The sequence below is a fragment of the Pterocles gutturalis genome, unplaced genomic scaffold (genome assembly GCF_000699245.1).
Source record: "Pterocles gutturalis isolate BGI_N339 unplaced genomic scaffold, ASM69924v1 scaffold38639, whole genome shotgun sequence".
In the NCBI taxonomy this organism is placed as follows: domain Eukaryota; kingdom Metazoa; phylum Chordata; class Aves; order Pterocliformes; family Pteroclidae; genus Pterocles; species Pterocles gutturalis.
The window spans coordinates 26,416-37,506 of record NW_010134524.1 but is presented as its reverse complement, the minus strand read 5'-3'; the positions used below and the strand labels follow the sequence as shown (position 1 = coordinate 37,506).

The 11,091-nt window shown below is 35.7% G+C and overlaps 1 protein-coding gene across 1 annotated transcript; it reads left to right on the top strand.

Annotated features, from left to right (window-relative positions):
- Positions 1-8: 8 nt before the first annotated feature.
- On the top strand, positions 9-10,746 carry PUS7L (pseudouridylate synthase 7 homolog (S. cerevisiae)-like; the record flags this gene model as incomplete). Its single annotated transcript, XM_010081624.1, has 8 exons — positions 9-885; positions 1,610-1,769; positions 3,362-3,557; positions 5,228-5,326; positions 6,862-6,943; positions 7,818-8,095; positions 9,699-9,752; positions 10,383-10,746. Coding segments are annotated over 8 exons (2,073 nt in total), but the record flags the coding sequence as incomplete, so codon positions are not given.
- Between the last annotated feature and the right edge of the window lie 345 nt (positions 10,747-11,091).

The following is an 11,091-nucleotide window of genomic DNA, read 5'->3' as shown; positions in this document are numbered from 1 at the left end:
CCTTCAGTTACCTGACCGAGCACACCGGCTTCCGCGGAACTATCAAAAACTCACCGAGTGACTTCGTAGTGACAGAAATCGAGATGCCCGAACCCTTACTGAGGGATACCCGGGCTGAATCACTTCAGGAAACCAGTAAAGCGACGCTAGAAGAACGTAGCCTGTGCCAGCAGCGACCCAAAAAGCTGAGAACGGAGCCTCCTGCTCTGCAGGCCGAGGGCTGTGCTGGTGGCGCGCCCAGTCCTTCGCAGCGTGACTTGGTCTGGGGAGGAGGGAAATGCTCTGCATCCCCTGACAAAAACCAGCGGGAGGGTGAACCTGAACTGAAATCTGGCCTCGAGGAAGCCAGTATATTGGATTCCTTACTAGGCAAACCCATGAGTGAACTGCTTAATAGGTTTGCCTGTGATCTGAAGGATGCATGGGACTTGGAAGATAAGGCCAGTTCTAGCACTGGGGAGTTCTCGCTGGGACCTATACCGGACAAGAAAAATCGAGCTGATTTACACAGTGCTGTTAGGCAAAAATTCCCCTTTCTAGTCACTGTTACAAAAGACAATGAAATTATTGTAAAAAGAAATGCTGATTACAGAGAGCTTTGTCAGTTAGTGAGTGAGAAGGAAACAAATGATTTCTTTAAATTTTTAGATGCTAAGCTAGAAAATTCTACATTTTCTTTTGAGCCTGATGGAAACAAAGAGCACAGAAAAGTAGTTCACCACTTTATCAATAGAAAATTTGGAAAACTTTTAGAAACAAAATCTTTTACTGTGACAGGTGTCAATGGTCAGCCAAATATGTCAATAATGGTACGATTTCGAGAAAAAAGTTTATCCAGAAAAAGGTCTGCTGGTGGTTTCCAGGAAAAACAAGATCTTTATACAGGTAAATATATTAGCTACGGGCTCATGAGGAGGCTGGCAGATTTCATCAGTCCTTCATTTTTAGTGAAAGTGTCAGGTACTATGGTGTTCTTTAGTAAAACTGAGACTCAGAATCATTTTTATTTTATATATGGGCTTGACTGACCCATTGTTTATGCTGAAATAAGTAATTGTTAATGCAGTGTAGTTACATCACTGGAGAATGAGATGGATGAATTAAGTTGCTTGGTGATTTTACATAAACTGTTTAGTGATAATGGTTACAGTTCTTCTGGTTGTAGCACCAACTCTGTGTTATTGTCTGTGTGCTAGTTTTCCCTTTAAAGTAACTGGGGGATTTTAGAAGATGCATCTAGATGTTGGACAAGTTAGTAAGGTCCTTAAAGATTTGATTCCTTAAAGAAGTTGGTTTCCAATCTAGAGAATATTTCTAGCAATAAATCGATATATGTTCACTGAATTGTGTTGCATTTTATCAGGTACTATTTTTAAAGGCAGCAGGGGCTTATGGTTGTTCCATAAGGTTTTTTTTTTTAATGTCTTTATTTTTCTCTTTCAATGCTGAAAAACTCCCATTTCCTTCAGTTTTGTGGGGTGGGAGGACTGTTTTTTGCAGTGTCCGTGCTATTGTAGTTTGAAGGGAAGAACCTTCCCATCTGTCATGGCAGAACACCTGTATGATTTAGAAGTGCAAATTCCTATTAATTCTGAGATGATTTTTTCAGCTTTCACCCTTCAGAAAGAAAATCTGGAAACACTAGAAGCAATTGGCATCTTGGCTGCTGAACTTGGTGTTCTTCCTTCAGACTTCAGTTACACTGGCATCAAAGATAAGAAAGCGATTACTTACCAACCTATGGTTGTGAAGAAGGTGACTTCTGAGAGGTACGAACAATCTGGGTGCATTAAGTTTAGCACATATTTGTGTATGTTAATAATTATCAACGTGGTACAATCTTATGAAGTGTTCTTATTGATGTGTCTTCTGTATTTGAGCACAGTGGAAATGACTTTACTATTTTGTGGCTTTAGGGAATATACAGTTTAGCGCTGAAGTCCCCCAGTATTGTAATTTAAAGAAAAGTCTTGCCTTTCCCTGTATTTTTCATAATATGGATGTACTGTATCTTCTGGGACAGTATACTTCCAGTTCATTCTCATGGGATCCACTTTACAATCTCTTAAATACCATCCAGTAGCTGAAACTAAGAAGAGGCCTATATTACATGACACAACAGGTTTCCACGTACTGCCAAAATATTGTCATGTGATCCACAGACAACAACTTAAAAGCTTTATATGGCTACAAAACTAAAGTAAATTATTACAAATATACTTTGGACAGAAGCTGTCTTTGAGTGTTAAGTATCAACTTCTGTTGTATTGTCCAGTTTAGAAAGATGTGTCTAAGTAAGGAAGATATCACCAAACCTGAGGGCAAAAAATACATTCTGAATAAAGTGTCAATAATACAAGATGTGCCTTTCCATTCCTCGTTTTCATTACTCTCTGTAGCCAGATCAGTGGGTAGTTCTGCCAAAGTAACAGTAAAAAAATTGCTGGAGTCAAGACAATAACATTTCTTCATCAGCTTTAACTTTCTAGTGGTTTTTGGTCTTAGCAACACAGTACACTTTGCAAATAAAGGAAAGTAGAATTTATGGTTTTAATACATATCACATGTCACTAACTAAAATATATATCAGTAGTAAAATTCCACTGCAAACTGGGCTGTAAGGACAGTTGTTCAAGAGATAATTAGTGAAACTTTGCACTAATGTATAAATGATTAAGCAAAATAGTTAAATGCTTCCAAGCCACTCGTATAACAGGGAAAATAAATATTTTTATAAATAATTTATAAAGTTATTAAAATATTGTTTAGAATGTAAGCTCTTATGCTGAAAGTTTCCTTTGATTTGAATGACTATCACTTGCACGTAAGAACAAAGAGATTGATTGGATACTTTAAAGGGCAAATACTTGAACTGTCATCTGTGTTTTCAATTATAGGCATACCCAGAGAATCAGTGCACCAAGTTTGTTTTTGTTAAGGCTGACTAAGAAAGAGCAATTGTGTTTTGGAGTCTGCCAGAGCACATTACTTTTTTTCTTTTTTTTATTTTTTTTTTTTTTAATGAAAAGCAGATTTTTAGGACTGAAGAGTAAATTACTTGTTTTTCAAAATTCATTTCAGTTGCCTTGAGAAAGTTCAATGAACTGCTTCATTCCAATATCTGTCAAGCTACAGAATATAAGTGCAAATGAAGCAAACATTTTTAAAGTATTCCTCGACTATAACTAAATTTTAAGACTTCCATCTCTGCATTTGATTTGGTTTACTCATAATAATCTGGTTTAAATAATTTTTCTTTAAAGTGTTTTTAATCCTAGTGCAAAGGTGAAGATGACATTTATTAGAAGCTGGATAGCTTTAGTAGAGGATGGTTCATAATTTCTCCCAATTATTTATGCAGGTTGAAAGAAATTGGAAGCAAAATGGAAAAAAAAGGCATGAGAATACACAACATACATTCAGCATGCCAGCACCTTAGGCTTGGTCAGCTGAAGGGCAATAGCTTTGATATAGTTGTGAGAGATCTCAAACACCACAGTCATGACTCTTCTGCAGATTTGAAAGAGAGAATATCTGAAGCAATGGAAAATGTTAAGGTAAAAAAGCCCCATGGTTGCCAATAATGAACAGAGTTTTAATTCTGTGGTGTAAAAAAAACCAAACGTACTTTTAAAGAAAACGCTTGTAATAGCCCAATAATGGCACTGTTTCCCAGTTTTGATGCTTTTTGCTATTTTATGTCTTTCCTGTATTGCTTAAGGAATCACAGGAGTAAAGCTGCCTTCCAGGGAGCAACCATAAGTGAATTCATTCTCTGTTACAGACTGCAGACCCCAGAGTGGTACAGCAAGACAGATGGGCAATTTGGTAGCAAATGAGTATGGCTAGATGAGCTACTGCTGCCCAGACCTAAGCCCAGCCTAAGTGGTGTGTTTCACTGTGGTGGTTGACAGTGTGAAAGAATATAGTTATGTATCAACTGGTTATCATGGGAGCAACATGCATGTTTGCTCAGGTGACAAACTGCATATGTTCATGGTATAAATACATGTGAAATGTCCATAGCAGAGAAAGAAGATCCTCTGAAATTCAGTGGATTTTGATGGCTGTTATCCATAGTCCCTGAAGAAAACCCTATCATCAAACATTCTTAAATCACTGAGAAAAGTAAAAGAAAATAATGGAAAAGAAAAATTTAGGTGTTCTGTACAGCAGTAGTTTTCTTGCCCTGTGTCTCTAAGTAATAACCATGATACAAATTACTTTAAGAAGATTAATCTGAAATAAAGACTTGAATGAAAACTACCCAATGTGCAAAAGCAAAATACATTGCATGTATTTTGGAAGTTAACTTTTTATGGAAAAAGCATTCAACTGGTTCTTTAATGCTTTTCTCTCTCTCTCTCTGCTCCGACTCTTTTTTTGTTTTGCTGTTTGGAAAATGAACACAAATTCCTATGATTGTGTGTCTTGCTTGACTAGATTTAGCTTATTGGTCAGACAATGAATGACAAAACCATCTTGCATGTTATTCCAAAATACGGATTTTTAATCTTCCATGAAAACAAAATCATGTTCAGGACCTAAGGATGTCCAAAGAAAGTTATATAATTTGAACTGAATAACAGTTTCCAAAACAAATACCGCAGGTTTTTTGCTTGTCTACTCCATGCATACTTATTATTTTCTAGAAAAAGATATTCTCATCGGGTCACATGGCTGTGAGTTTACTGCCCACACATAACCTAGAACTCATTAGGAGACTTAAAATCCCAGGTAGCAGAAGTGCTCACTCTGGTCTTTACTCTTATAATAATAATACAGATGATCTAATCTGAAAGAAAGAGTAGTATTTTTAAGAAAAATTGTCCACCAGTGGTTACTGTTCATTACCTGTGCTATGCTGCATTTACTTGAGTAGAGATTTCATAATTGGCACATATTAAAAGCACAATTACTTTGACTTGGCCTGTAGTTGTATTTGTAATAATTAGCTACAGAGAAATAATTTTGTTTAATTTACCTATGTTTTATGAAAGTGAAGACAATGATAGAATGTGGTTGTCTTTTTAGAGGTTTCTAAATTAGGTGATAAAATATTGTAATGAATCATAAGATACGATTTTGTTATGTATTATTTCTGATGAAAAAATAGTTTGTATGCATTTTGGATATAAGTGTAGATGTATGTCTGTTGTATGCTTAGTCTTACTAATTGTGCTTGGAACTTCTGTGATTTTAACATATTTATTCTTTATCATTCTAGACAAAAGGTTTTGTAAACTACTATGGACCTCAGCGATTTGGACAAGGACAAAATGTTCAGACAGATCAAATAGGATTGGCTTTACTGAATGAAAAAATGGTATTTTCATTTTGTAATTTAAGTAGTTACTGTCAAGTTAATTTCACATTACTGTTGCAATGTCTAGCACTGGAGTTGATCTTCCCAGTGAACAATTTCATTTGTGAGATAAATCCATATGTGTGCTGGAAGTAGTTGCCAGATCAGTTTTAACAACAACATAAGCATGAAGATCTTCATATTGAAACAAAAAAAAAAATCTTTTTTAAGCAACAGGTGTAGCTTTCAATAGTTCAGGAAGTTATTTTTCTGTCTATGATTGGTATCGTCATCATGACACTTGGCAGGAAAGTGGCTGCATTCCATACATGGTTTGAACACTAAAATGAATCAATCATTATACACTGTTTATTGATGGTCCTTATTGCCTCCTAACTTGTAAGTTCTTTTTCCTGTTGGGGTTCTATATACTTCTTAGAAATGTCACAAGATATTGCATAGGATCATGTGAAAGAATTTGCTTTTTCAATACCACGGTAATTTATCTGCTATATATAAGAGATTACTGCTTTCACTTTTTCCTTGGCTACTTTCCCAAACTCTTAGTTCTGAGTGATTGCTCCCATGTAAGTAAGGAGAGCTTATTTCTTAAGTAATAATTCATAAGATAAGAGTTGTATACTTTTCAGTGTATATGGTATAGTACTTGGCACAGGTCTAAAACTGAATCAGACACTACAGAGTCAAATGAATACCTGAGTATCCTTTTCTTCTGATCTTTTTTTTTGATTCTGATAAAACTCAGGAAAGCTTATCCTCCAAATATAAGAGGAATCATGATTTGAGGGCAGCCCATAAAAGTTACTGTTGATGTATCTGACATTTTGAATTCTGGTATGCTAGCAGTTGGTACCAGGTACCAGTCCCTCAAGAGTAATGATTTAAATCTTTAATCTTAACTGAGCTACTTTTTAATTTAAAACATGTAGGAAATACTATTTATATTCAAAATGTGCCAATATGTGCTTGCACAGTCCAATACAGAGGAGCACAAGAACCAGATGTCACAGCTAGCAAATTGTGTGGCTCTGCTGATGCTGCAAGTAGCAGAGGTTAGTGTAGTGTGTTCACTGTCACAGTGTCATCTAACCTAATACAGATTAGTACAAAAAAGATTGATTGCTGTCCCTCTATGTGAGACTGTGGAAACTGCTTAGTCTAAATTTTGCATGAAACATGGAAAAGGGAAAGAAGGAACCTTCTTGTTCAGGATAGAATGGTGGCATTACAAAGTGGAGGGGTTCTGACTGGGTGTTAAAGAAGAGTGTCCGATTTCTCCTAAAGCTTTGAAAGCTGTCTTCTGTCTTCTGTGTGACTAAAACCTTTCTTTAATCTGAGAAGGAACACAACCACATTGGTTTGCTGTTAATGGCATCTTCTGTGAAAGGGAGAATTTGACTTTGACCTTAAAGAACTGATATAATTTTGAGAGGGTTCAGAATATGTTAACACAGAATTGGATGCATGACTGTCTGCTTAGTTGACAAATAGTTATATTTAAATACAAAAAAAATTATTAATATTGTTCTTTAAAGGTGAAAGCTATGAAGTTATTCTTCACACCTGAAGATACTGATGACCCTGTAAACAATGCAAAAAGATACTTTCTTCAAACTGGTATGTCCAGTTAAATTGTCTATATATTTTTCAGGGTCGGTATTGTGAGGGAATAAGATGTTGCTGTGCAGAGAGATACTTTTTATTTTGCTGCTACTTTAAACCACTTAATAGCTTATTCTGCAGAACTCAGTGCAGTTGCACAGTTAAAAATCAGATTTGAATGAGGCCCTAAATGTACAAAATAGTGGACAACTAATGTACTTCAGGTGCAAGATAGTATAGAAAAAAAATGCAATATAGCATAATACTGGAAAAGACTAAGATAATTTTCTTAAAGCAGTTTTAGCCAGATAATAACTTGTAATGAGAAAATACGTAAACCATACAAATTTAAATATACAATATTATATAATGTAGTACAAATCTGATTAAATATCTTTTCTTCTTTGTTGAGGTTCAAACTTCCCAGTGGCCCATGCAAATTGTACCTGTAAAATAAAGACATGTTTTTTGCCCCCTATGAAATATATGTTCTCAAATGATGCAAAGTAGAGGTTTCATGTTCTTTTGTAGCTTGGTTTTTTACTTTCAGTTACCTAATCTAAAAAAACTTTGTAGTGATGAAGTAAGTTTCTTAAAAAAAAAAAAAAATGCAAACTAGGCTGAATAACTGACTGACAGCTAGTTTAATTTGTACTACCTGAAACAGAATAGAATTCATGGAACCATGTTGATAGGCATCTAAGATTAAATTTGTCTAATGTGCCACGTTGAAGGAAAGGGAATGATAACCTAAAAGTCAGCGTAAAGAGCTTAAACTGACACAGTTTTTCCCTACCTGATTATTTAATCTTCTTAAGTATATTTTTTCCTGACAGGTAACATTTGAAAAACCAGGGATTACTTATATGGTTATTTTTGTTTGTATCAGAAGATGCAAAGGGTGCACTCGCAATGCTGCCAGAATTTAAAGTGAGAGAGAAGATGTTGCTACGAGCTTTAAATCGCTATGGTGTAAATCATGAAGGTTGTACCAAAGGATGGCTCAGTATTCCTCATTCCATGCGCATATTCTATGTCCATGCTTATTGCAGTAAAATTTGGAATGAAGCAGCATCGTATAGACTGAAGATCTATGGTTCAAAAGTTGTTGAAGGTGATCTTGTCTTCTCAGAAGAAAATGATGAAACCATTTCCCTGAACGACAAGGTGAGTCTTCTCAAAATAGTTCTTGTAAAAAAAAAAAAACCAAAGCTTAATGCATCTGAATACATACTCAGACATACTCTAATGCTTTTATTTTGGTTCATTTATTAAAATATTGAGCAGTGACAAAGGTGAAAAAAGCGATGTAGCTTTTTTTTATTTACCATAAATAGGTGTATATGCTAGATGTATATTAGCAGCTTTCACCTGTTCTTACTGTTTATTTTATTCAAGTGAGAAGAAGGAACAGAGTGTCAGAATTGATATATGTAAGAATTTAGCCTGTGTGGTATATAATGCTCTTCTTAGGATCTGACTGGGCAAAACCTTCAGAGTGGGCTCTGGGTGTGCCTGTATTATCTGTCAGAGTAGATCTGAGTCTTGCTCTCCAGGTCAGACCTTCCCAGAATAGATATTAATGAATGGAAGCCCATGGTGAAAGGTGGCCTCTGACTGAACTGGTCGCCTCATTGCAACTCCACAGTCAAAGCATGTGTAGCAGAATTTCCCTTACTCGGGCAAATAAAACAGATTGATAGTGGGTCTCAACTGTTAGCAGCTGTTCAAAAAATGCAGCTGTCTTCTTGGGAAAGTAGTAAAGGGCAAGGGAGTGCTTCTGCTTGCCCACAGCACGGCCTCGGTGCTCTCCGTGGAGCCATGGATGAGCCAATGAGCTGAAGCCAGCAGTGGAGTGTATGATGGTCCCAGGTCTTGGCATGCTGCAGTCCATTCTGAAGCTATCTTTTAGGGTTAACATACCTAATTTCAGGGTTGTCAGGCATTGGAACAGGCTGCCCTGGGAAGTGATTGAGTCACCATCCCTGGATGTATTTAAAAGACATGTAGATGTGGCACTTAGGGACATGGTTTAGTGGTAGACTTGGCAGCATTAGGTTAATGGCTGGACTTGATGATCTTAAAGGTCTCTTACAACCTAAATGATTCTATGATTCTTCCTCCAGATCATCAGATAACACAGAGAATTTTGCAGTGTTTTACTGGACAATAAACAGGTGTGTCTATAGGCAGAATGCATCTCATTTATTTTGGGTGAGCATCTTAGAAATTTGAAAGCAAGAGCACTTGGAAGGTTACTGAATAACCTCCAGTCCCTGGAGAGTGGCTTCTGTTCCCATTTTGATTTTTCTTCAACAATAGTTTTGACAGTGAATGTTAATAAATAGATCAAATAAAATGGAAAGCAGAGGTATCAAATTCAGTACTGAGTTATTGCGTTTAATATAGATATACTTCTATTTAATATAAAACATTTTTCTTAGTGTTTTTGCTTTTGCTGGTGTAGCACAAGATTGCATTGGCCCACTTAACTTTGAACTCAAAGAGTATGAGTTTGTAGTGATAGTTTGCTAATTAGTAGTAGCTAGCATCAGTAAATATTTAATGCAACGCCATTTACCAGTAAAAAGATTACTTTCTACTAAGCATCTCTACTGTTTTTCATACCTGAAATATATTATTGTCCTTGTAGTAGTCAAATAACCCTAGAATCTTTTATGACTTTGGGAGTACAGTGCATAATTCCTAAAATAAAGCGTATGGGTATTTTTAAAAAGTTTTTCTCTCAACTTCTTCAATTTCTTTTCAGGTTCATGTAGTCACTGCTCCAGAAGAGTCAGCCAACAAATACTCTATAAACCAAGTAAGTCTGTATGAAAAATTCTGAGTTGTTGATCTCTTTATTTGATTTAAATATTTTATTTTAAAAATAATGTGATTAACTGGTGCAGTCTTCTTCCTTGCCAGAAGGCACATTAAAGAAAACACATGTGAACTAATCTCCACTCTCATAACAAACAGGAGGAAAGAATATTTACTTTGTAATGGAAATAAGTACAGTGTCATTTACAGTATGGCAATATTTATCTTGAAGCTGAATGTAAATACTTTGAGAATTTTTTCAGTCTACTGGGAAAAACATTCAAGAACAGTTGATGTTCTAATTTTTTGAAGGTTCAGAGTGCGTAGTTGTGAAGTCTTACATCAATAAAGACATTTAAGTTGCCTCTGTGTCTTTCCCAACAAGCTTGGGAAATATGTTAGTATATTTCTGGTTTGTTTTAGGAATCCTGATACATTGGTTATTTTTTCTGCTTTAATTATATCCAAGATACCTGACTTGCACAGCTTTATTTCACAAGAGAAGCTGCTGTTTTACTATTTCAGACCCCAAAATACAAGATTTAGACACATTTAAAATTGTAATCACATTTCTTTACAGGGGAATTAGTGGGCTTTATTTCAAATATGTTTGTTGTTTTTTTCATTGAAGGTGGTTCTTCCAATGGTGGGACATAGTATCAAGTATCCCAGTAATAAAGTTGGGCAATGGTACCGTGAAAGGCTTTCTAAGGATGAGCTGCAGATGTGCAAATTCAGAGTGTCTCCGTTACAACTGAATATACCTGGATGCTACAGACCCATTTTGAAACATGTTCAGAATCTGTCATATTTTTTGGAAGACAGTGAAAAAGGAATTGAAATTGAAGACAACCATGTGAATGAATCAAAAGTCTCTCTTCATATATCATTTGACCTTGATCCTTCATGTTATGCAACAGTCTGTCTGAGAGAAATAATGAAATGTGACTTATTCTAGTTAATGAAAGATTGCAGGAATATTATACAATAGTAATAGCCAAGTCAACAAGGGAGAATAACAGGTTCAAGCCAGAAACAGGAAAAATTTGTAGACTGAGATTCATACTGACTAGGAAAATAAAATGCCGAACCGCTTTGGAATGCTCCAAAAACGTTGGACACCCTAAATGCAAGCCCTTGGAATCATTGGGATAGAGCTGTATGTTACCCCAGGCAAGTTTAACAGAACTTAAAGAAACCATGTTCTGCAAGTGTGAATTTCATATTTGCATAGACATCTGACTTACAAAGTTAAATCCTGGAAAAATGTTTCCAGCAAACAAATGTATCTTTTATTTCATTTTTTCTTAAATGGTTAGTACTAAGTGCTGTTCAAGCAA